Below are 26,979 nucleotides of genomic sequence, written 5' to 3' on the forward strand. Positions count from 1 at the left end.
ATTCCCCTGTCGGTGAATGGTTAGACTAACACACCGTGACATTTACCATTCCGAATGTGCAATGACCTTGGGGTTACACGGTGCAAATGTTTAGTGATTTTGATCTACCCGCAATTCTTATATGTCAGGAAGGTAAATCACGTCTGTCCATTCCCTGTAAAGCTTAAAACGTAAATATGCCAGACTTGGTATCCATTTCTTTATTTCCTGTCGTAGCTATTGATTCTCCAATCTTATCCGGGCTCATACTTTTGGCCGGAGTGAGCTGGGCGTGATCGGGCGGTCAACGGTGAATGATTTATGGGAATTGGAAAGTTTTCTATCAATGTTTGACATTGTTCACCCAAATTAGTCACAGAAATAATGCTAATAAACCAAGATGTGTGGGTTCCGGATAATGATTTTGAAACAAAAATGAAACGATTTTTCTAGTGGTTTGGAGTATTTTGACGATGCATAAGAAAACAAGAAATACAATTCAAATAGGTGCAACGGTTGTTTTAACAAACACGTTTTGAGTTTGGTAAATCAAAGGATTTCAAACGATTAATAAGCTTCTTAAATCGTGTAAGTCATCATTTGGGCTCTATCCTACTATCCTACATAGACAATACTTTGCGACATAGTCTAGTTTAGATATAATTTCTGATGTTATATTAATAGGGCTTGGCCAATTTTTTTAAAAACCTACCTGCAACAGAGAATTGTTACGAAAATAAATAAATAAAATTTTGCTGAGTTAAAGAACGTAAGACATTTTTGGAAACACATTCTTTTTATGCCCCCGGCATCTACTGATGCGGGAGGCATATACAATCTGACTAAAGTACATCTCCTATTACGCTACGCATAGGATCTGAGAACGACCTATTCATTGCCTCGTTCTGACGACCCTTTCGCTAGCAATCAGAGCCTAACTTACAATGAACATCTTGACAAATTCTACTTGCAGACCTTGACATTTTGATATTTAACAATTCTTATGGTCGTAATTATATGATACCGATTAGCTCAGTCGGTAGGTCACTTGCTTTGGTAAGTGAGGGGTTCCGTCGCGTTCGAGCCCTGATACCGTCCACGAGGTTTTTACTCTTGACATGAACAATTTCGTCTGATTGATAAACATTAAATAGCAATACTGGAATACTAATGACAGAGTACGAATGTGAATAGTCTTCTCAATCTTCGTTTAGAAGATCAAGTACTTAAGTCAGATTGGAGGCATATAGTGATTGTCCTGTCCGTCCGTTCGTTCGTTCGCCCGCCCGTCCGTCCGTCCGTACGAGGTTAATCAAATGGGACCGTTTCGTCTAGCATTAATACCCCTTACTAGAATGACTTGATACTAATGCAGATGTAACCTGTGACCATTCCTCATCTTCAGACATCACCTGACCTCAGTTTGACCTTGACCTTGACCTCATTTTGGAATTAGGTTGCTTTATATGGGCCATCTCTTGGTTAACCAAATGGGACCATTTCGTCTAGCATCAATACCGCTTACAAGAATGAATTGATACTAATACAGATGTAAACTGTGACCATTCCTCATCTTCAAACATAACCTGACCTCAGTTTGACCTTGACCTCATTTTGGAATTAGGTTGCTTTATATGGGCCATCTCTTGGTTAACCAAATGGGACCGTTTCGTCTAGCATCATTACCCCTTACAAGAATGAATTGATACTTGTACAGATGTAACCTGTGACCATTCCTCATCTTCAAACATCATCTGACCTCAGTTTGACCTTGACCTCGTTTTGGACTTAGGTTGCTTTGTATCGACAAGGATGCCACCGGGGGCATCAACATTTAAAGGAACGCAGCTCCTTGTTTATTACAAGTTTCGTTAAATACATTGATGGTCCATAGTTTGGGCTATTGAACGGTCCATAAGGTCAACACTGAATTGACCTGGACTGAAGTCAAAAGTTTAAGGAAAATATGATAATTTATTTTCGATGACGTATAATAAAACAATTATTTAATGGCTTGCCGGTCAATAGTCAAAACTATTTGCCGTTGGTCCTTTGGACCCCGGAAAACATTTTTTTACTACTGACCGACAGGCAGTTCAATAAATATAGTGGCAAAAGTCATACACACCAACCTGTGTTAAATGCTGCAAGCAGATACTAGGAAGCTGATTTTGGTGAACAGTCTCAAATTTTGAGTACCTGATCGCTTCTGTTTGAGTAAGCACAGCATTGAAATCGACGAATAGTAAGGTTGCACTCTCATGACACTGATCTCCAATGTCAACATTTTAACCATTCCAGACTTAACTCCAGTCTCAACTTAATAACCATTCCAGACTGACCTCCAATCTCAACATTATAACAATTCCAGACTGACTCTAGTCTCAACTTAATAACCAGTCCAGACTGACTTCCAATCTCAACTTATAACCATTCCAGACTGACTCCAGTCTCAACTTAATAATCATTCCAGACTGGTCTCCAATCTCAACATTTTAACCATTCCAGACTGATCTCCAGTCTCAACTATATATTTTTTCAGATTAAGTGTCCAATTTCAACTTTATAACCATTCCAGACTGACCTCCAATCTCAACTTTATAACCATTCCAGACTGACTGCAGTCTCAACTTAATAACCATTCCAGACTGATCTCCAGTCACAACTTTATAACCTTTCCAGACTGACTCCAGTCTCAACTTAATAACAATTTCAGACTGACTCCAGTCTCAGCTTAATGACTATTCCAGACTGACTCAAGTCTCAGCTTAATAACCATTTCAGTCTTTTCAGACATACTCCAGTCTCAACTTAATGACCATTTCAGACTGACTCTAATCTCAATTTAATAACTATTTTAGACTTACTCCAGTCTCAACTTAATGACCATTCCAGACTTACTCTAGTCTCATCTTAATAACCATTTCAGACTTACTCCAGTCTCAACTTAATAGCCATTTCAAACTTACTCCAGTCTCAACTTAATGACCATTCAAGACTGACTCCATTCTCAACTTAATGACTATTCCAGACTGACTCAAGTCTCAGCTTAATAACCATTTCAGACATACTCCAGTCTCAACTTAATGACCATTTCAGACTGACTCCAATCTCAATTTAATAACTATTTTAGACTTACTCCAGTCTCAACTTAATACCCATTCCAGACTTACTCTAGTCTCAACTTAATAACCATTTCAGACTTACTCCAGTCTCAACCTAATAGCCATTTCAAACTTACTCCAGTCTCAACTTAAGGACCATTCAAGACTGACTCCATTCTCAACTTAATAACCATTCCAGACCGATCTCCAGTCTCAACATAATAACCATACCAGACTGACTGCAGTCTCAACCTTATAACCATTTCAGACTGACTCCATGCTCAACTTAATAACCATTCCAGACTGACCGCCGATCTCAACCTTATGACCATTTCAGACTGACTCCAGTCTCAACTTAATAACTATTCCAGACTGATCTCCAGTCTCAACTTTATAAATTTTTCAGACTGATCTCCATGCTCAACTTTAAAAAAAAAATCAGATTGATTTCAAGTCTTAATTTTATAACCATTCAAGACTGGTCTCCTATTTCAGCTGTATAACCTTTCGAGATCAATCCCCAATCTCGATTTCATAACTTTTTTTCAGACTGGTCTCCAGTTTCGGCTATAGCCATTCCAGACTGATTTTCCAATCTCAGCTTTATAGCCTTTCCATACTGGTCTCCACTCTTAACTTTATAACCTTATCTGACTGGTCGCCAATAAAAACGATGCACAACTGCAGTGGTTGTATTTCAGTTAAGGCTACTTTTCTAGTTCACTTCCCAGTTCAATTATTTGAACCTAGAATATATTCTGACATTTAGCAATTAATACTAAGCAAATGTTTTCTGAAATATGTATTTCGTCATATAATGCTGACTGGTTGACTTTGGGAAGTTAAAAGGGGCCACCGTGGCTAAGTGGTTAAGGTAGATGATTTCAATTACTTGCCCCTCATCGATGTGGGTCCGAGCCTCACTCGGGGCCTTGAATTCTTTATGTTAGGAAGTCATCCAGCTGGCTTACGGAAGGTCGGTGGTTCTACCCAGGTGCCCGCACATGTTGAAATAATGCACGGAGGGGCATCTGGGGCCTTCGTCCACCATCAAAGCTGGAAAGTCGCCATATGACCTATAATTGTGTCGGTGCGACGTTAAACCCAACAAAAACAAAACACATTTGGGAAGTTAAAGGCAGATTTCAATTACATATACTGCCATTGTAAAAAGAATCCGTTTGTCTTTGACAATATGGGATGCAGTTTGGAAAACAGTCATATTGTCCTTTCACTATGATCATTTTAATATATTCACAAAGCTCCGTAATTAATCAGTTTTAAATACTCACATTAGAGAACATGAAGCATATAACACAACTCTGTAAGTGTTCAAATATATACGTAAACAAAGTACGAATTGGTTGTTTATTTTAACTCAGTTTGACTACATAGATTGTATAAAGGTCTTAATCCCAAATTTAAGTAAACAAGAGCTGTTTTTAACATGTATAACATGTAGGGTAGAGGTGTCCTGTTCACACAAAATACCTGTGATGAAACGAGGGATGAGAAAGACAATAACCCACAACAAACACCTGGGTACAATAAATATCGTACCCGTAAAACTGATACACCTTCTAACAAACTGACAGACCACGAACACCCAAACTGACAGTGTAACATCGTCAAAAACCTATAGGTGGTCACCTTTTATGTTTCATACCGGAATGATTTGGGGGTGTATGTTTGATAAATCATAGGAAAAATAGTTCGGAAAAAATGAAAATGTTATGACTGAAGAACTGACAAAATGAAAAATAAAAAATGATTTTATGGAAAACACCTGACTGAACCAGAGTATGAAAGTAATAATAATAATAATAATAATATTAATAACATTGATAATAATAATGATAATGATAATAATTAAAAAAATAAAAACGAAATTGAAAAATCAGCATTATTCTAGAAAGCTGTGATTGTCTTATTATTCTAAAACATTTTAATGACAAAACATTCCTTATTATTTGTCTTTAGTAATTTAGCTGTTCCTACAAGAACAGGAAGCTGAAACGTATATAATGTATTCAGCAATGTTAATGTCTTAGAGAAAACTAACTGCAAACCTCGGACGCTGACCAAGGCTTTGGATATTATTGTACGTGAAAACTCCAAAAAGAAACACAAACGAAATATTTCAAAGTTACCGTTAAACTATTCTAAAATATTAACTGTCAGAATATGAACAAAGAACAACAGAATATTAATACGATAAAATTCTGGTGTATTTTTCGATGAGAAATATATAGGGGAAGATGCCGGTGGCCGTGTCTGTTGTAAATGCGTCAGATTAGCTCGCTGACACGAAGGGTTGGTATATAACAATATCGTGTATGCCGGTGGGAAACCTTAAACCAATACTAGTCATCTCGGAGGCTTTATAAAAGTTGTAAAAAGTTTACTAAATATTTTACAACCTTAACAGGTGTGTGAAAAGGTTTCAGATGCTATCGATGGTTTATGTATGATAATGTATGTATTAGCATATTTTGTTTTATATAAACTTTCATAGGTATTTTGCACGCCACACGTGACGTATTTGTATGTTGATGACCAGTTGTGACATTAAGCACCCCTTCTTATGGAATTCCGGCCTACTTTATAAAATAATTCCTGTGTTAACTTGACACTTTGATCCGCCTGATGTTTGAGCTGCAGTTAAATTTGGCGTAAAATAATGAGAAATTTCATTCTTGAGAAAAACATCATCTGTGAGATGCTGTTTACTTATTTTTCACATATACTAATTAAAATAGCATCAAAATAGAACCAAGTTATGTAAACGTCTAGTTCACCATTAGTCAGATAGAATGCTATGCGAAAGACATCTCTCTTTTTTAAATTTCAAGACATCGAATAATGCTATTATTTTCGTCCCTAAAATACATACATGTATTTATTCAGTAAATGAAGAAAACACTATATGTTATAAGGTAGGACTAGAAAATTTATTATAATATTCCTTAAGGCAAAGTATTTATAATGTTAGATGGAATCAAAACAGTTTATCATTTAACAATACATTTTTTTTTCATATTTGATAAGGAGATATACTAAATGCCTATATATGTATGGTTTTCGGATCATTCAAATACTCTAGTGTTTAAATTAAAGTCTCGAAATAACGTATTTTATATTAAATGATAAGGAAACTGAATTAATACAATCTAATCTTATTGAATAGGAGTAAAAAAGTGAAACTGGTCTAGATGAGGATAGGAATGAACTAATGAGGTCACATCAGAAAAAGACAACTTCATTGCAATTTTCAGCAAAAATGAAGAAAATCTGAAATAGCGCAATCGCACTGCTTTTGATGTACATGTATTTTAAATGCATATTTACAGCCTAAACGTAGCTGGTTTCAGAAGTTAGACTGGGTATATTTTACAACAGAAGTATGCAATTTACAACTAGGGCAAAAAATGATAAAATAGGGCAAAATAAGATGCCATAAAGCCTTTAGAACTGACTGCATCAAGCTTAAACATTGTGTATTCCTGCATTTAGATTACTGGTAGAGTTCGAGTGAAATCGACACTTTTATAGGAAGAACGTTTTCTCGAAAAAGTCACTGAGATCAAATAACACAACTATACCTGAACCTTATTACTTAAAATGGAGAGTATACGCTTATTTTTTTACCATGTTCTTTATACACTATACAGTATATCAATTTTTTTTTCACATATGGACTTGCAGGACTCTAATATCTTTTCTGGTAAATGTTTTATAAAACATAGAAAAAAAAGTGTGTACTGCAAACTTTTTCTATTTTAATTTTTTCTTCAGTCTCATAGTTCAGTTGTGAATATAGGGCAAACAATCGCCGAATCCGTACGAAATGCCCCAACAATCTCCCCATTCAGCAAAAGAATATTTGACAGGAAAACGTTCATTGTCAGTTGTTCGTTTATAGAACAGAACATATAGTTTTAGACTTGAGCTCAACAGCTCATCGTCATAAATAATATATTACAAACATGCAAACACAAAGAGTTATATTGAAATTGTATATCGTCAACATTGTTCTGATCTGAGTTGAGAACAGGTATTTTAAATGTATCGCACATAAATATTTGTTTCACGAATATAGTATATAGCATGATATGCAAACACTGAATTCTGCACTATGATGTATCTCAGTTTTACCAGAAAAAGTCAACGCTGTTTGCCTCCTCAGAATTTCGGTTGTGAAATTGATTCCTGTCCTAAGCCAGTATATATCTTTCGCCTTAAACGCTAAAATATACATTTCAGTAACACACAAACTGTCAAGTCCGTGATAATGGTATTTTAGACATAGCTACCTAGTGTTAAGTTAAACAAGATTAGCTAAATGTCTCCTTGACGCAGTTAAATTTGCCACTCTTCAACAAAAGAAATACAAATTCGCAATTCCAGGGGTATAAAATTGCAATTACCAATAGCTAGATGTCCGAAGGCTATCGTATCAAACTGTATGATCGCATTTGGGCTGTTCGGCCAGGAGTACCCATACCTCAATGTGAAAACCATCGTAAAATGAATTTATGGACGATGTAAAGTCATAAAATTAAACAAACAAAATAAATAGCAGTAGTCCTATGGTCCTTGCACCGCATGACACGATCTCAGGTGAAAGGAATATAATCGGGTATAGAAGAAGACCGCATCTGCCCAAGACCTTTGACCTTGATATATCCAAATGATGTCAAGATATTAGACCAGAGAAAACAAAAAAATAAATGAGTTCTGAGAACAATTTGTTTTCCAAATCACAGCCGAACATCATAACAAAAATGACTTACAGCAGTAAATGAGCATGAAATAAAAATCACAACAACAACAACAACAACAACAGCAAAGCGATTTTAATTGTATACATAGATACTTGAATGACGAAACATCTTGACTATTCTGGGTTATAACCTAGGACAAAAGATCAGATTTCTAATAAATATATATATTAACAATATGAATGCATTGCCTAAAATGAATGATAAATTAAAGAAATTAGATTTCTTCTATAGAGCATTGAAATGAAATGCTTTTACATGAAGTGAAAGTCTGAGATATGATATTGGCAAAATAAGAAGTGGTGGGTGAACTGTTTTGTTAAGAACTGCGTCTCCAAACATTTACATACAAAATATATTGATTGGTACATTAATATGCAATATTCGATTTGTATATCTGTGTCACTTGATTTTACAAGTTGCTCATATTTTCTATAAAACATAAAGGTATTTATAGCAGATACAAATCTCTAGGTAAACATTAAGTTGATTGACAGTCTATATTCCACCCCGCACCTCACACAATATAAAACTAGACAAATACACCGGCAACGACATCAAAAGCTTAGAAATAAATGGGAAACATGGAGTTTTGATTTTAACAAAGAAACAAATTCATAGATGAACGAATACGTAAGATGTTTTATTGTGATAAGCCGAGGGAGAGCGTATTTACTACACGACAAACGTCTATTTTGCGGGTACATATGACTAAGTGAACGCGATTACAGCTGCAAAAGCATGAAAAATGGACTTCGACAAGGTCATATATTATACATGGAACTGATTATTAAGGCTGAAACTTCTTGTTTTCTTTCACATAAAGGTGACTTAAACTCGTGCAAGTTTAAATAAATTACAAAAAATGAAAAATGAAAACAGAGATATAAATCTGACAGACGCGTAAAGAATGCATTTACTTTTAGATCTTGAAGTAATAAATTAACGCTTTTTATTTCCATTATTTGTCGCTTAAGATGAAGCTAATTTGAGCACAATGTACGTCACAGTTATGACGTAAGATAGTGAATTTTTTGATAATTAGGTTAAATGTTCATTTTAATTTTCCAAAATATTCATGTCCTTGCATTTCAAGCTGGGGATTTTTTGACCAGCATAACTGTTCAATATGTTTCCCTGTGTCATCTTATAGAGCTCTCTCAATGCCTTAACCACAGAAAGGCGCCAATTTGACGCTCATCATTTCGCGTGCCGTGTGCAAAGAAATAAACACTCCATTCACTTCTCTCCTTTTCTTCCTGTCTATTGACGGCTAATGAAATTTTCCGTGAAATACCGCTGTGACTTCCTGTTGTATAGGTGAAGGTGGGACGATTGACTAATGATCAAGTATTCTTTGACCAGGTATTGTTGTATTATGTGTAGAAAGGCCTGTAACTTCAAGGGTCACTGGTATCGGGTGATACACTGCAATGCCGTCTTTTCGGCTCGTATGAAAGATGTTACACGCATCATTCAGGGGTATTGTCAAGCACTGTGGGAAGCCGGGTCCTTAACATCTTCTAGATGAAAAACTGTTGGATAATGTCCACTTCTTTCAAATTAATGACCCTCAAAACTTTCCAGATATCTCTCAAAACGTCTTTTGCTGAAATGTGTAAAACTATGTAGTTAACTTATTATAACATGTAATTATTGATTGTTAGGTAAATATGAAACCGGCAATTAGTATATATCATAGTTGCAATTTTCAAATCATTGACTCGCTGTATTCCCACACTTCGAATATAATAATATATAGAAATTGCCGGGAAAAGTTAGAAAGTTAACCACACGCAAATGATCAAATATGAAACAGATTGTACAGTTACGTAATGGTTATTAAAACATCAAATATTTTGTTTTCATGCACACTGCACTTTCTTAATACTAAAAGGTAAGGTAGCTTGAAAAGCATACTGAATATTAGCGGTACAAAATTTCACAGGTACTTAATTAACAACATAAAATCACAATAACTATTAAAAATATGGGTTTGAACATATAAAAAATATATAAATTTGACAACAATTAGAGAGTAAGAAAAGTCGTTCGTACTTACAAGGTTGAAATTGTTAGAGGCTTAAGACATATTCTGACAATGCATATTTACCAATCTTCCCGCATGCTTGTCTGTTTTCTTTTACGTGATTAGATGAATCAAAAATTGATCCAAACAACAACAACAACAACAACTATCAAGCGGGTATATATTAAAACAGTAGCAATTATATTTTCATTTCATTTTGCTTTTTTTTTGCAGCAAGACAAAGTTCTTGTAAAACTAGATGAGTTCATATTATAACTGCTTTATTGTCCACGAAGAACCATTAACATTTTCATAGAGAAACCACTTCTTTCATCCATTTTCCCCCTGACGTTAGAAATAATCAGCTAGTTTGGAATCAAATTATAAACCGACCTATTTTATAGCCGCATATAGGGTTACTGTAGTTATATAAGGATTCGGTAACACTTTACGTTTATTGGCCCTTTATTTGCACTATACTGAGTCATTTCCATAACTAATTCCAAAAATTGGCGTAAATCTGGAACTTACGCATGAAATTCTGTAAGCGGAGTTTAAAACGCTACGTGCCATGCGGACATATACGACAGCCGTGCATACTGATTTTTCCACTTTATAAACTATCTCGTGCTTTTATTTATTGAACGGAATAGTGTTTGTACATTAAATAAAGACGCGATTAGCAATAAAACAGTCGTAACATTTCCTTAAATCGTTTTTCTGCCTGACATTTACATGAAGCTTGCATGAAACCTGATTACCATAAAGAATGAAACTGATTTCCGCGGAATAGTTTCTTATGGCTTTATTTAATTAATATCTGTCGTACAATTAAGTGACTGACTAGTTCAATCACTTAAAAGAGATTTAGAACAATGTATTTCAATTTTATTATCAAAGCTAAAATATTTATTGTCTATTCAATTTTGATGTACTTGAAAATGCAGCAATTATTTAGGTTACAATGAAACTGGTTCAGCAGGAGTATTGTCATTTCTTGTCAAGTGTATTTTCACAATCAAACTTTTGCATTTTAAATTAAGGTTGTTTTCCTTTACTTTAGGACCACTTTCGCAAACTAAATCATATTGAACAAAATAAGTTACATAAAATTTAACATAATCGAAAAAAGGGAGAAAACAAAAACATATATTCTTATTTGTAGTCTAAATAAAAGTTTCCCCGTGTTCTTTTGGGTCAGCTTGTGTATGAAAGGAACTGGAACCATTGTCTTACTCTTGGATGATCGTAAGAGGCGGCGTATAGCGTCTGAACACTTGGTGTCTCTATATCTCTATGATTCCAATGGACTCCATCGTTATAAATGAGATGTAAAGTCCTGTTTGGCGCCACATTAACATGTACTATTTGGCGTCACATTAACATGTACATTTGTACTGTGTTGGTACGAGGCTGTACCCAAATTAACAAATCAGCAAACTTTAAAACAATCCAAAAGAAGGAACAACTGAATATTTCAAAAATGATAATACAATACACTATATACGAAACAAAAACACAACAACACAAAAATATAGGCAAAAATGTATACTATTATTAATGTATATTCGTGGAAGGTCTGAAAATAGCTACATGGTACAATTTCTAAATAGTTAAAGTCGAAAATAAAAATCACATTTCTAAACTAACGTTTTTTAGATTTACTAACTAAAAAACAATTAGTAAAAAACTTTTAACAGAACATAAACGCAAAAAAAGAAAATGTCATAAAAACAAGAATAAGGAGTATTTTTATTTTTATTTACTGCAGTGCTGTTTCCCTATTTATGCACAAAAATGAAACGTTCCTAAACATAGTTTAACATAACATTTCTTTTTTTCTAAAATATCTCGTTTAAGTTAATATTTGCATGACTTGGTTTTTACAAACCACAAAGGGGAATGGGTACGGAGTGTGTAGGAAAGGGGACACAATTCATTTATACAGAAGAACACAATCATTGTGCACCAGGGGGCTTTATCGTTCATAGGAAAAAGAAATCAGGCAAACTGCGCCGCAATAAAAGGGGCATGGTTTAATATTTTTGCATATTAACTGAATCTTTTGCTCTAGCCAAAAAAAAACCCCATTTTTAAAATTCAAAAAGCCAAATTTTTTTTTGCTTAAATCGAAGGGGCAAACATGGTTAAATTGTGTTTCTGAAAGCATGTTTTCTTTTTTTTTAATGGGAAAGAAGAAAAAAATTTTTTATTAGTTTCGAACGAAAATTGCTGCAAACTTTTATCTTGCTAAGTCAGGTTTGGTACGTCTGTTTCAGTAGTGTTAATTTTCTAATATACTTCATGTACGAATAAATAAAAATGTCTTCCGCCTGATTGCTAATACAACTGGATTTTATTACGAAGGATTGACACAAACGTAACTTAATATAAAATAAACATTCACATTAACACACATTTATTCTGAAATTTAAAAAAGGAACAAATATCACTTTAATAAAATGGTTTTTATTGTAGAGTGGAATGTCCTGCGTCTTGTTTAAAAAAAAGATATTAAAAAGTACAACTTTTTTTTCTTCCTGTGTAAATTATTTTACTTTTTATATTTTAAATTTTATGTAAAACATTTGTTTGTGTTTCCTTAATTAACTTGAAGAAATAACAAATTTTTTGGAATTTTTTGAAGTAATCAAACGATTTCATTAAAATGACTGAAAGCTTTTTGAATATAACCCATACCATTATCAACAATTTTTGAGTCTAACAAACTAAAAAGCGAAAATATCGGGGAGAGAGAAGATTGGACACTTTACAAGTATGTTTTTTTTGTGTTTGTTTGTGCATTGTTTTGTTTTACATGCTGTGAAAAAATAAAAAAAATAGTGCATTTAACAAAAAAAAACCATACTTTTTTTTGTAACAAAAAAGTATTTTTTTCCCATTTTTTATATAAAGGGTTCTATTTAATAAAAATCTTTTCAAACATATGACACCATAATGTTTTTTTCCTTTTTCAGTTTCTTCAGCTTTTTTTTTCTCGTTCTTGTCAAAATAAATTCTAGTTGAGAAAACCAAAAACAAATCCTTTATAAAAATTTTTTTAAAATTTAAAAACACGCTGCTGTTTTTTTTTCAAGTTTACGAAATTTTTTAAAAAATTATCTTTTTGGGGAAAGATTTGTTCCAGAACAGGGGGTCCAAAATTTTAAAAAGTCTGAAGCAGATCCAGGCACCACACCCAATCAATGTCTTTGGGAAATCCCGGGTCTTGACCCCCCGCCTCAACAGCAGTCCCAGGCTTCTCCTCCCCTCCCCACCTCTCAAATCCCAAATTCCACAGGAAAGGAGGTCTCAACCCAAACAACAAAAAATAAAAAACAACAGTGTCCCAATGGGCATCATCATTCCAGATGCCCCCCTCCCATCCCAGTCCTCACCTGAAAAGAAAGGTCGGAAAAAAATAACATAAACCCCTCGTCGGGGGGCAAAGCTTCATGTCGGGGATCCTCCATTCGCTTGGCACCTCCCATTATTCTTGGGACTCTCAGCCACACCACATCTCTTTTAACTTAATTTTAGCTCTTAAAACATTTAGACTTCTTTAGTTTGTTTATTATTTCGATTAAAAATTTTAAACTTCAAAAAAGCTCTTTCCCCAAATAAAACTGGGCTGGAAAACATTCGAGCAACTTTTGTTTATTTGTCAAAAGGAAAAAACCGACGAAACCCGAGGATTGCAACTTAAGAGGACATTTGTAAAGTGCACAGAAAAGTCATTTTTTAAAGTCGCTTTTTGCTATGCAAAAGCCATGTTTGGACCGGGGGAAAGTTTGTTTTAAGAGTTGTCTATAAATGAAAGTATAGAAAATTTGTACGTACAAAAAGACGTTGGATTGTCAGTTAACTTCGCGGGTTTGCTTCTAGCTTACTTTATAATTTTTGTCTCTTATGAAAACGCTGTATTAGAATGCTCAAATTTATAAATACGCACTGGGTTCAAATTTGGTGAAGACTTTGGCATCTTTCGAAAAAATGTTTAGAAAGCAAAGGGTATATGTTGAAATGGTGTTTATACTGGGTAGAAAAACTGGCGTTAAAAAAACGCCAATTGAAGTAGCCCGATATGGCTGGACAAAGTTAAAAGTGTACACTCGGGGCTTTGAGGATAAGCACTAGGATGACATTGCGAATCACTAGAGCAGTGAACTGCCATGACAATTATAAAAATCAAATTTATATGTGTATATATTTATTGCAATTTTATTTTAAATGTTTTATATGTTGTAATGTTATTTCAGATTTACTTATTAATATAAACTTTATCTCTACTGAAATCGAAAACTCCTGTTTGCCCTATTCATATGCAACACACAAGCTGAAATTTTCTGAATTGCTTTATATTGTCTAGGAAATGATGTAAATTGTTTCTACTAATGTGAAGTACTTAATTGCATTAAATATTGCAAACGAAAACAAGTAAAAAATGATTTAAGTAAACAATATAACTTTATATTGCCGTATTTGACGTAGTTTCTATAAGAAACCTGTTTAATTAAAAAAAAACTCTTCTGTGAATTGACATATGTTGTTGTTGTGGCAAACTGGTTAAATTGTCTTATTTCACTGTTAACTTGGCCATTCAGGCAGGATTGTTCATCTTTTTCCTTCTTTTCTTTTTGTACTGAAATGAAAGAAAACATTCCCAAAAGAAATGGATGCATAGTTTTCCAATTTTACAATCATTTTATATATAATCAGTGCTTACAGGTTGGAAGTTGTTAATTTGTTGTTCGTCCGTTCGTCCACAAGCTATATTATACATGTCATTTGGTAAACAAAAGAGACAGTTGGTATAGACAAAGAAAACGTTTAAAGTTTAATTTTGGAACTAAAAACTCAAAAGCAAAATTGGATGAAACAACAAATGACATTGCTTTATCATTGCAAAAGCAGTTTAAACAACAGGCGACTCAAGAAAAATCCGAATTTGTAATAACACTAGCTAAGGTTTGTCGTCTGCATCAGTAGAATTTCATTTTGGAGATTTTATTAATGAAAAAATACAAAAATGTAATTGTGAGAAACGTTAAAACACTTTATATATAAACACTAGCTAGAATATGTCATTTGCGACAGGATTTCATTTTGCACATTTGCTTTAAAGATAAAACAAGAAACAAATATTAAGGAAACAGTGCGTTTATTCTCAGCCAACTCACTCTTGTGTTTATCAGATGACCATTCTGTCATTCCATTGACTAGGTCCCAGTTTACTTACATGTCTAGATTATTATATTTTTACTTTCATTTTGTTCTCTGTTTTCTTTGTAAGTTATATTATTAACATGTTCAGTATGTGGTGAAACCACAGCGCATTTAATATGTAGTTAAATGAGATTAAAGTTGAATCTTATATCTTATTTTGTTACTTTTTCCCATGGATTCATTGTAAGAATCAGATTTCTTACACGCGCCATAAAGCAATTAGGTTTTATATTAATCCTAATGAAAAATACATTATTCATTTAATCATGTTAAGGTCGTTGCATACCATGGTGAATATATGTGTTATTTATAATTAAAGCAATATAAATAAATAAATATATAGTAAGATTCCTTGGAAGATTCAGTGGAAGCATAGAACGTAATCAGACATTGTTCATGAAAGATAATATAAAGTGCAGCACTCCATATAATTCGTAGCACCTGCTAAGATGAAACTCCGTTGTTATAAAATGCATATTGAATGGATTACATGATACATACTGGGTGACTTTTAAGGCATCCATACGGCATTTAAACACTGATGTTGAGTTTTGTAATATCTTTGCTATGATATCAAAATGTTATTATGAACGAACAGAATTAAAATGATCTAGACTTACCGGTATATTAACCGCTTTTGTCCAGTCACAATTTATATTATATTTGTTCGGTCGAAATTATTTGGAATAAAGTTTTTAATACATACAGTAATAATCACACACACATATTCTTATACAGTTATATCTTCTAGAAAAAATGGCATTTATTGCTCAATGATCAACTCTAATGCGCTAAGATGCATCCAGTATATACTGATATTTACTAAAATTATAATGACATGGGTAAACAAACTACACAAAGACACAATCTTGGTAGGCACTGACAGTGCTCTCAGCTAGACAATTAGTCTGAATTGATGCCAATACAAACGTATTCCGAGTAAAGGGACAGACATTTTAACATGCAATGTCCACAATATAAGGACGAATGTCCAACAGGAAAAGCCACATCAAAGGATGCGATACATCATCAGACAACAAAATACTAAAGAAATAAGCAAATTAAAGAAATCAAAAACCCACTTTTCAATTAGGTTATTTAGCCATGACAATTAATAATTAGAGAATAATATTTCAAACTATCAGGATTTAAAATTTTCAGGAAGTACTGTATCATCTGCCTTAAACCTGTCAAAAATAAATTCACTAACTAGGTTCAAAGAGGCAACAAAAATCATTGTAATAAATTCACTAACTAGGTTCAAAGAGACAACAAAAATCAGTGTACAGTTAAATAGGGTCAAAGCCTTATGTAATCTAGTATTAATATCGCTTTTGAAGTCCGGGGAAAATATATCAACATACACATGGATATAGAGAGAAACTGGTATCAAATGTTGATATAAAACACCGAACAGATGAAAAAAATTGTGACCAGACAATGCTTTCCTTTTTGATACTTTCCCACGGTATGTTAGCCAACTTTGTAAGCCTTTTCGGCAACGTAGTTTAATAAAAGTGAAAGTATTCTTCAGAAGCTCAAGAACAATGCTGTTCGAAAACAGTGTTTAAATGTTTAGGTTTGCAACCTGAGATTTTGTTTGTTTCGTTGATTATAATATCTTTGAATACAATGGAAATGGGAACGGGCATACAAACTATCTTAACTACATACTGTAGTTAGTAGATATGGCAGTAGAGTCAGCGTCACGCTGAAAGTAGCAACAAGTTGAAGACAATCTTCGGCTGCTGATTATCTTCACAGAGAGGCTCATTAAGGTTTATATTTCAGCGACAAAAAATTGTATTTTATATAGAGGTAATTGAATACACTTTACGCTTCTCTTAGTGAGGCTGTTCGCAAATGATAAGGTGATGCCTAAGCTCTACAGGAAGACCTATTAAGCCTTGAAACCATCAGCAAAGGTCTATCATGGACCGATCATATCAACAACATTATGTCCAAAGACTCTTTAAATGTCAAAACCCCAAATAAAAGAGTCAAAGAGGTTGCATATAAAACTTATGTTAGACCCCAGTCAGAGTTTTGTTCCACCATATAGCATCCGTGGCAAACATATCTAACCCTCAAAATAGAGCAAGTCCAAAGATCAGCAGCAAGATATGTTTATAATGACTAGAGTTACACCAGTAGTGTTTCCAAAATGTTGAATGAACTAAACTGGCAACCCCTAGAACAACGCCGTAAGATCAGCTCAGTAACAATGTTGTATGAGATCCAAAACCACCTTGTTTGTGTTGACCATAGACACCTTATAAGAACTAGAAACCTGAACTAGTTGATACCGTATTCAAAGACACACTATCATGCAAACTCCTTTTTTCCCAGAAGTATACGACTGTGGAAAAGTATCTCTGTGTCTTTGCAAGCTAGTCGCAGCTTAGAAGTATTTGCTGGGCAGCTGCCTCCTTTCTATCAGTTCTAATTCAACTTCCTGCTTTTACTTTTAACCTAGCCTGTAAAATAGGTCTTTTACTCTATCTTTGTGATGCACATAATTTCTGTATTTTTACTATTTTTAACAGCTTTCCGTGACAACGCGCCTGCTAGTCATAATAATCATTTACGATTGCTAGGCAGTACAACATAGACATAGACATACCTACCGAGACACCATCCATATAACAAACATGAAGACAAGGAAGAAAAATCTGTTGAAAGTACATTATTTTACGTAATTTTGATCCCGATCTGAATAACCTTTCAGCACTTGAACAAAAATGAAAATACATGTTTTGATGCTAAAATGATAAGAATATTATGAGAATAGTACACACTTTCTTAACATTTATACCCATTTATGATAATGTATTGTGTAACAACACCTCCGATTTTATTTTGGAGAAGCTCTAGTATTGCAATTTTCAAAGTGGTCAACAAGATATTAGGTCAGTCAGTACTGTTGCCGTTGTTTTTGTTGTGTGTGTTTACATTAAAAAAATGAGACAAAATACTCAAACTATTTTAGAGGTATATCCCTGTTGGTCAATGTTTGCAATAATAAAGTGAGACATATTAAAGAAGTTGGCAATGGATGCTATACGTTCACTGCACTCCCTCCTTACCAAGATGAGAGGCTGCTTTTGAAAGTCTGCAAATGGGCCATTCATTTTACTGACCCTGTTATGTTGCCATATAGAAATTTAAAATATTTCACTCTTAACCTACTGTATAGGCCTTTCAATTTCTTAAATCCATACTCATATTTTCTTGTCTTATTTTTATATTTACGTTTATTTAATTTTTTTTTTTGGATTTAACGTCGCACCGACACATGATAGGTCATATGGCGACTTTCCAGCTTTTAATGGTGGAGGAAGACCCAGGTGCCCCTCCGTGCATTATTTCATCACGAGCGGGCACCTGGGTAGAACCACCGACCTTCCGTAAGCCAGCTGGATGGCTTCCTCACATGAAGAATTCAACACGAACCCACATCGATGAGGGGCAAGTGATTTGAAGTCAGCGACCTTAACCACTCGGCCACGGAGGCCCCATTTAATTTATTTAACAGGTTGACAACTATGCCTCCTTTCCCTGTAACACAAGCACAAACTATTAACCATTCTCCTCCCACTGTATGTCCAAACAAGTGAGTACAATAGCGTCGAAAAAAAATCCAAATCTCACCTACTGAAACATAACCTTAAGCAAGGTTGACTTGAATGGTACATCAGACAGAATATTTGAAAGATGCAAACAACATCTATAGCAATGGTATACCAAAGCCGTACAGTGCACGCTACAAATCAGCTGAACATCAGGGACACCACAGGAGGTTGAAACACTTACCCGACTGAAATTCGGGGTAAAACATAAGGTGCAAACAAATGAAGGGCTGAAAATACGGATCAATGGGTTTAAACTGGTGGTTTAGTATATATTTAATATGTTTGTATAGAGTGCAATAAAAGGAAACTCTATACTCTATCATAATGTTTTCATTATTGAATCAAATTGCGAGTTGCCAATGAAACTTTGATTCCGTTAAGGTTTCAAATCTTTCAGTGAGTCTTTCTTTTCATTTGGCTCTGTTTCAAAAAAAGTTCCTTTTGCTCGCAATGTTGCCATTTATATATGCAATGTATATGTTTCGCTCATAAACGAACACAAAACGCCATTCCTTCAAAATAAAGCAATGATACAGTTCGTGTTTCTAATTACATTGCATGATATTTTTATTAACAAATGTGTTCCTAAATAAATAACATGAAAATAAGAGGGCAATATAAGTGTAACATATATGTAGTTTTCAGTACTTACTACCTAAAAGATCGTATTTATGTTAGGAATCAGACGTTGTTGTTAATTTGAACTTGCATAAGTGGATTTAAAATGTATTAATAAATTAGTAGATTTCAAAGAAATAAACCACGATATCAAAAAAATCATTGTAATAAATAATGCAATATCAAAGTAAACTTTCACAAACTTGCAACCTGACAGGCCTAGAAAACTAAATGTACTACAATAAATTGCAGATTTTATAATGCACCGGTTGTCCTTAATCTAGTCGAACCTGTTTCTTGACCTTACATGTACAAGTATAACATTGTCTCGTAATAAACACACTTTCCTATGACGCTGTCTCATATTTAAAGATGAACTATGCTTATCTTCCAATAAAACAATTTATCAATAAACACGTTTTAAATCTAGAAAATCCTCATCAAATTATATATTAATAGCTGCATGAAGTACTGTTTTTGTGTGTTTGTTTGTGCATTGTATTTGTTTTACATGCATGTGAAAACATAAATAAATAGTGCATTAACTAAACAAAACCATACGTTTTCTTGTAATCAGAAATGTATTATTTCCTCATTTTGTATATATAAGGAGTATCTATTTAATATATATCTTGCAAACATATGACACATACATAATGTTTTTACCTTTTACAGTTTCTTCAGCAGTTTTTATTCTCGTTCTTGTCAAAAGATAAGTTCTAGTTGAGAACCAATGAACAAATCATTTATAAAGTTTTTAAATTGAAATACACGCTGCTGTTTTTATTTCAAGTTTACGAAATTTAATGAAATTATCTGTTTTAGGTAAAGATATGGTTCCAGAACAGGCGGTCCAAATATAAGAAGATCATGAAGCAGAGTCCAGGCACCACACCAAGTCAAATGTCTTTGGGAAATCCAGGATCTGTGACACCCCAGCCTCAACAGCAGTCCCAGGCTTCTCCTCCGCCTCCTCCACACTCATCAGAGATCCCAACTTCCCAGCATGGACAAGGAGGTCATCAACAGCAGCAACAACAACATAATAATAACAACAGTGTCCCTAATGGACATCATCATTCCATGATGCCCCCACAGTCCTCATCCGTCAGTCCTCAACCTGAAATGAAATGGTCGGAAATAAATAACATGAACCCATCGTCGGCGGGCAATGCTTACATGTCGGGCATGCCTCCGATGTCTGCTATGGCACCTCACCATTATTCTTGGTACTCTCAGCCACACCAGCAGTCTCTTCTAACTTAATTGTAGCTCATTAAAGACATTTTAGACTTCTTCAGTTTTGTTTATTATTTCGAGTTTAAAATAAGCTTCAAAAAAGCTCTTGCCCCAGAATAAATCTGGTCTGGAAAACAGTTCGAGCAAGCTTATTGTTTATTTGATCAGATGTGAATAAAACACAGACGAAACCGAGGATGTGCAACAGTTAAGAGGACATTTGTAAAGTGCACAGAAATGTCTATTTTAGACGTCGTCTTAGTGCTACTGCAAAAGCCGAATGTTGGACGCTGTGAAGAGTTAGTTTGAAGAAGTTGTCTATAAAATGAAACGTATAGAAAATTTGTACTGGATACGAAACTGACGTGTGGATTGTCAGTTAACTTCTGCGGTATTGCTTCTAGCATTACTTTATAATTCCTGTCTCTTAATGAATAACGCTGTATTAGAAAATGCTCAAATTTATATAAATACGCACATGGGTGTTCAAATTTGTGATGAAGACTTTGGCATCTTTCGAAAAGATGTCATGAAGAAAGCAAAGGGTAGTATGTTGAAATGGTGTTTATACTGGGCATAGAAACACTGGCGTTAAATGAACGCCAATTGAAGTAGCCCGATATGGCTGGACAAAGTTAAAAGTGTACATCAGGGCTTTGAGGATAAGCACTAAGGATGACATTGCGAATCACTAGAGCAGTGAACTGCCATGACAATTATAAAAAATCAAATTTATATGTGTATATATTTATTGCAATTTTATTTTAAATGTTTTATATGTTGTAATGTTATTTCAGATTACTTATTAATATAAACTTTTATCTCTACTGAAATCGAAAACTCCTGTTTGCCCTATTCATATGCAACACACAAGCTGCAATTTCTGAATTGCTTTATATTGTCTAGGAAATGATTGTAAATTGTTTTCTACTAATGTGAAGTACTTAATTGCATTAAATATTGCAAACGAAAACAAGTAAAAAATGATTTAAGTAAACAATATAACTTTATATTGCCGTATTTGACGTATGTTTCTATAAGAAACCGTGTTTAATTAAAAAAAAAACTCTTCTGTGAATTGACATATGTTGTTGTTGTGGCAAACTGGTTAAATTGTCTTATTTCACTGTTTAACTTGGCCATTCAGGCAGGATTGTTCAATCTTTTTCCTTCTTTTCTTTTGTACTGAAATGAAAGAAAACATTCCCAAAAGAAATGGATGCATAGTTTTCCAATTTTACAATCATTTTATATATAATCAGTGCTTACAGGTTGGAAGTTGTTAATTGTTGTTCGTCCGTTCGTCCACAAGCTATATTTACATGTCATTTGGTAAACAAAAGAGACAGTTGGTATAGACAAAGAAAACGTGAAAGTTTAATTTTGGAACTAAAAACTCAAAGCAAAATTGGATGAAACAACAAATGACATTGCTTTATCATTGCAAAAGCAGTTTAAACAACAGGCGACTCAAGAAAAATCCGAATTTGTAATAACACTAGCTAAGGTTTGTCGTCTGCATCAGTAGAATTTCATTTTTGGAGATTTTATTAATGAAAAAATACAAAAATGTAATTGTGAGAAACGTTAAAACACTTTATATATATAACACATAGCTAGAATATGTCATTTGCGACAGGATTTCATTTTGCACATTTGCTTTAAAGATAAAACAAGAAACAAATATTAAGGAAACAGTGCGTTTATTCTCAGCCAACTCACTCTTGTGTTTATCAGATGACCATTCTGTCATTCCATTGACTAGGTCCCAGTTTACTTACATGTCTAGATTATTATATTTTTACTTTCATTTTGTTCTCTGTTTTCTTTGTAAGTTATATTATTAACATGTTCAGTATGTGGTGAAACCACAGCGCATTTAATATGTAGTTAAATGAGATTAAAGTTGAATCTTATATCTTATTTGTTACTTTTTCCCATGGATTCATTGTAAGAATCAGATTTCTTACACGCGCCATAAAGCAATTAGGTTTTTATATTAATCCTAATGAAAAATACATTATTCATTTAATCATGTTAAGGTCGTTGCATACCATGGTGAATATATGTGTTATTTATAATTAAAGCAATATAAATAAATAAATATATAGTAAGATTCCTTGGAAGATTCAGTGGAAGCATAGAACGTAATCAGACATTGTTCATGAAAGATAATATAAAGTGCAGCACTCCATATAATTCGTAGCACCTGCTAAGATGAAACTCCGTTGTTATAAAATGCATATTGAATGGATTACATGATACATACTGGGTGACTTTTAAGGCATCCATACGGCATTTAAACACTGATGTTGAGTTTTGTAATATCTTTGCTATGATATCAAAATGTTATTATGAACGAACAGAATTAAAATGATCTAGACTTACCGGTATATTAACCGCTTTTGTCCAGTCACAATTTATATTATATTTGTTCGGTCGAAATTATTTGGAATAAAGTTTTATATACATACAGTAATAATCACACACACATATTCTTATACAGTTATATCTTCTAGAAAAAATGGCATTTATTGCTCAATGATCAACTCTAATGCGCTAAGATGCATCCAGTATATACTGATATTTACTAAAATTTATAATGACATGGGTAAACAAACTACACAAAGACACATCTTGGTAGGCACTGACAGTGCTCTCAGCTAGACAATTAGTCTGAATTGATGCCAATACAACGTATTCCGAGTAAAGGGACAGACATTTTAACATGCAATGTCCACAATATAAGGACGAATGTCCAACAGGAAAAAGCCACATCAAAGGATGCAGATACATCATCAGACAACAAAATACTAAAGAAATAAGCAAATTAAAGAAATCAAAAACCCACTTTTCAATTAGGTTATTTAGCCATGACAATTAATAATTAGAGAATAATATTTCAAACTATCAGGATTTAAAATTTTCAGGAAGTACTGTATCATCTGCCTTAAACCTGTCAAAATAAATTCACTAACTAGGTTCAAAGAGGCAACAAAAATCATTTAATAAATTCACTAACTAGGTTCAAAGAGACAACAAAAATCAGTGTACAGTTAAATAGGGTCAAAGCCTTATGTAATCTAGTATTAATATCGCTTTTGAAGTCCGGGGAAAATATATCAACATACACATGGATATAGAGAGAAACTGGTATCAAATGTTGATATAAAACACCGAACAGATGAAAAAAATTGTGACCAGACAATGCTTTCCTTTTGATACTTTCCCACGGTATGTTAGCCAACTTTGTAAGCCTTTTCGGCAACGTAGTTTAATAAAAGTGAAAGTATTCTCAGAAGCTCAAGAACAATGCTGTTCGAAAACAGTGTTTAAATGTTTAGGTTTGCAACCTGAGATTTTGTTTGTTTCGTTGATTTAATATCTTTGAATACAATGGAAATGGGAACGGGCATACAAACTATCTTAACTACATACTGTAGTTAGTAGATATGGCAGTAGAGTCAGCGTCACGCTGAAAGTAGCAACAAGTTGAAGACAATCTTCGGCTGCTGATTATCTTCACAGAGAGGCTCATTAAGGTTTATATTTCAGCGACAAAAAATTGTATTTTATATAGAGGTATTGAATACACTTTACGCTTCTCTAGTGAGGCTGTTCGCAAATGATAAGGTGATGCCTAAGCTCTACAGGAAGACCTATTAAGCCTTGAAACCATCAGCAAAGGTCTATCATGGACCGATCATATCAACAACATTATGTCCAAAGACTCTTTAAATGTCAAAACCCCAAATAAAAGAGTCAAAGAGGTTGCATATAAAACTTATGTTAGACCCCAGTCAGAGTTTTGTTCCACCATATAGCATCCGTGGCAAACATATCTAACCCTCAAAATAGAGCAAGTCCAAAGATCAGCAGCAAGATATGTTTATAATGACTAGAGTTACACCAGTAGTGTTTCCAAAATGTTGAATGAACTAAACTGGCAACCCTAGAACAACGCCGTAAGATCAGCTCAGTAACAATGTTGTATGAGATCCAAAACCACCTTGTTTGTGTTGACCATAGACACCTTATAAGAACTAGAAACCTGAACTAGTTGATACCGTATTCAAAGACACACTATCATGCAAACTCCTTTTTTCCCAGAAGTATACGACTGTGGAAAAGTATCTCTGTGTCTTTGCAAGCTAGTCGCAGCTTAGAAGTATTTGCTGGGCAGCTGCCTCCTTTCTATCAGTTCTAATTCAACTTCCTGCTTTTACTTTTAACCTAGCCTGTAAAATAGGTCTTTTACTCTATCTTTGTGATGCACATAATTTCTGTATTTTACTATTTTTAACAGCTTTCCGTGACAACGCGCCTGCTAGTCATAATAATCATTTACGATTGCTAGGCAGTACAACATAGACATAGACATACCTACCGAGACACCATCCATATAACAAACATGAAGACAAGGAAGAAAAATCTGTTGAAAGTACATTATTTTACGTAATTTTGATCCCGATCTGAATAACCTTTCAGCACTTGAACAAAAATGAAAATACATGTTTTGATGCTAAAATGATAAGAATATTATGAGAATAGTACACACTTTCTTAACATTTATACCCATTTATGATAATGTATTGTGTAACAACACCTCCGATTTTTTTTGGAGAAGCTCTAGTATTGCAATTTTCAAAGTGGTCAACAAGATATTAGGTCAGTCAGTACTGTTGCCGTTGTTTTTGTTGTGTGTGTTTACATTAAAAAAATGAGACAAATACTCAAACTATTTTAGAGGTATATCCCTGTTGGTCAATGTTTGCAATAATAAAGTGAGACATATTAAAGAAGTTGGCATGGATGCTATACGTTCACTGCACTCCCTCCTTACCAAGATGAGAGGCTGCTTTTGAAAGTCTGCAAATGGGCCATTCATTTTACTGACCCTGTTATGTTGCCATATAGAAATTTAAAATATTTCACTCTTAACCTACTGTATAGGCCTTTCAATTTCTTAAATCCATACTCATATTTTCTTGTCTTATTTTTATATTTACGTTTATTTAATTTTTTTTTTGGATTTAACGTCGCACCGACACATGATAGGTCATATGGCGACTTTCCAGCTTTTAATGGTGGAGGAAGACCCCAGGTGCCCCTCCGTGCATTATTTCATCACGAGCGGGCACCTGGGTAGAACCACCGACCTTCCGTAAGCCAGCTGGATGGCTTCCTCACATGAAGAATTCAACACGAACCCACATCGATGAGGGGCAAGTGATTTGAAGTCAGCGACCTTAACCACTCGGCCACGGAGGGCCCCATTTAATTTATTTAACAGGTTGACAACTATGCCTCTTTCCCTGTAACACAAGCACAAACTATTAACCATTCTCCTCCCACTGTATGTCCAAAACAAGTGAGTACAATAGCGTCGAAAAAAAATCCAAATCTCACCTACTGAAACATAACCTTAAGCAAGGTTGACTTGAATGGTACATCAGACAGAATATTTGAAAGATGCAAACAACATCTATAGCAATGGTATACCAAAGCCGTACAGTGCACGCTACAAATCAGCTGAACATCAGGGACACCACAGGAGGTTGAAACACTTACCCGACTGAAATTCGGGGTAAAACATAAGGTTGCAAACAAATGAAGGCTGAAAATACGGATCAATGGGTTTTAAACTGGTGGTTTTAGTATATATTTAATATGTTTGTATAGAGTGCAATAAAAGGAAACTCTATACTCTATCATAATGTTTTCATTATTGAATCAAATTGCGAGTTGCCAATGAAACTTGATTCCGTTAAGGTTTCAAATCTTTCAGTGAGTCTTTCTTTTCATTTGGCTCTGTTTCAAAAAAAGTTCCTTTTGCTCGCAATGTTGCCATTTATATATGCAATGTATATGTTTCGCTCATAAACGAACACAAAACGCCATTCCTTCAAAATAAAGCAATGATACAGTTCGTGTTTCTAATTACATTGCATGATATTTTTATTAACAAATGTGTTCCTAAATAAATAACATGAAATAAGAGGGCAATATAAGTGTAACATATATGTAGTTTTCAGTACTTACTACCTAAAAGATCGTATTTATGTTAGGAATCAGACGTTGTTTGTTAATTTGAACTTGCATAAGTGGATTTAAAATGTATTAATAAATTAGTAGATTTCAAAGAAATAAACCACGATATCAAAAAAATCATTGTAATAAATAATGCAATATCAAAGTAAACTTTCACAAACTTGCAACCTGACAGGCCTAGAAAACTAAATGTACTACAATAAATTGCAGATTTTATAATGCACCGGTTGTCCTTAATCTAGTCGAACCTGTTTCTTGACCTTACATGTACAAGTATAACATTGTCTCGTAATAAACACACTTTCCTATGACGCTGTCTC

The 26,979-nt window shown here is 34.0% G+C and overlaps 1 protein-coding gene across 1 annotated transcript in view; it reads left to right on the plus strand.

The window, feature by feature from the left end:
- The window catches only part of LOC123561285 (homeobox protein Dlx6a-like), a 30,420-nt gene extending 9,613 nt beyond the window's left edge, over positions 1-20,807 (plus strand). Inside the window, exon 3 of the mRNA XM_045353537.2 lies at positions 20,195-20,807. Coding sequence (XP_045209472.1) covers positions 20,195-20,635 — 441 coding nt within the window. The 3' untranslated portion in view covers positions 20,636-20,807. The remainder of the gene's footprint in view (positions 1-20,194) is intronic.
- Positions 20,808-26,979: the final 6,172 nt, after the last annotated feature.

The sequence above is a fragment of the Mercenaria mercenaria genome, chromosome 10, assembly GCF_021730395.1.
Source record: "Mercenaria mercenaria strain notata chromosome 10, MADL_Memer_1, whole genome shotgun sequence".
NCBI lineage: Eukaryota > Metazoa > Mollusca > Bivalvia > Venerida > Veneridae > Mercenaria > Mercenaria mercenaria.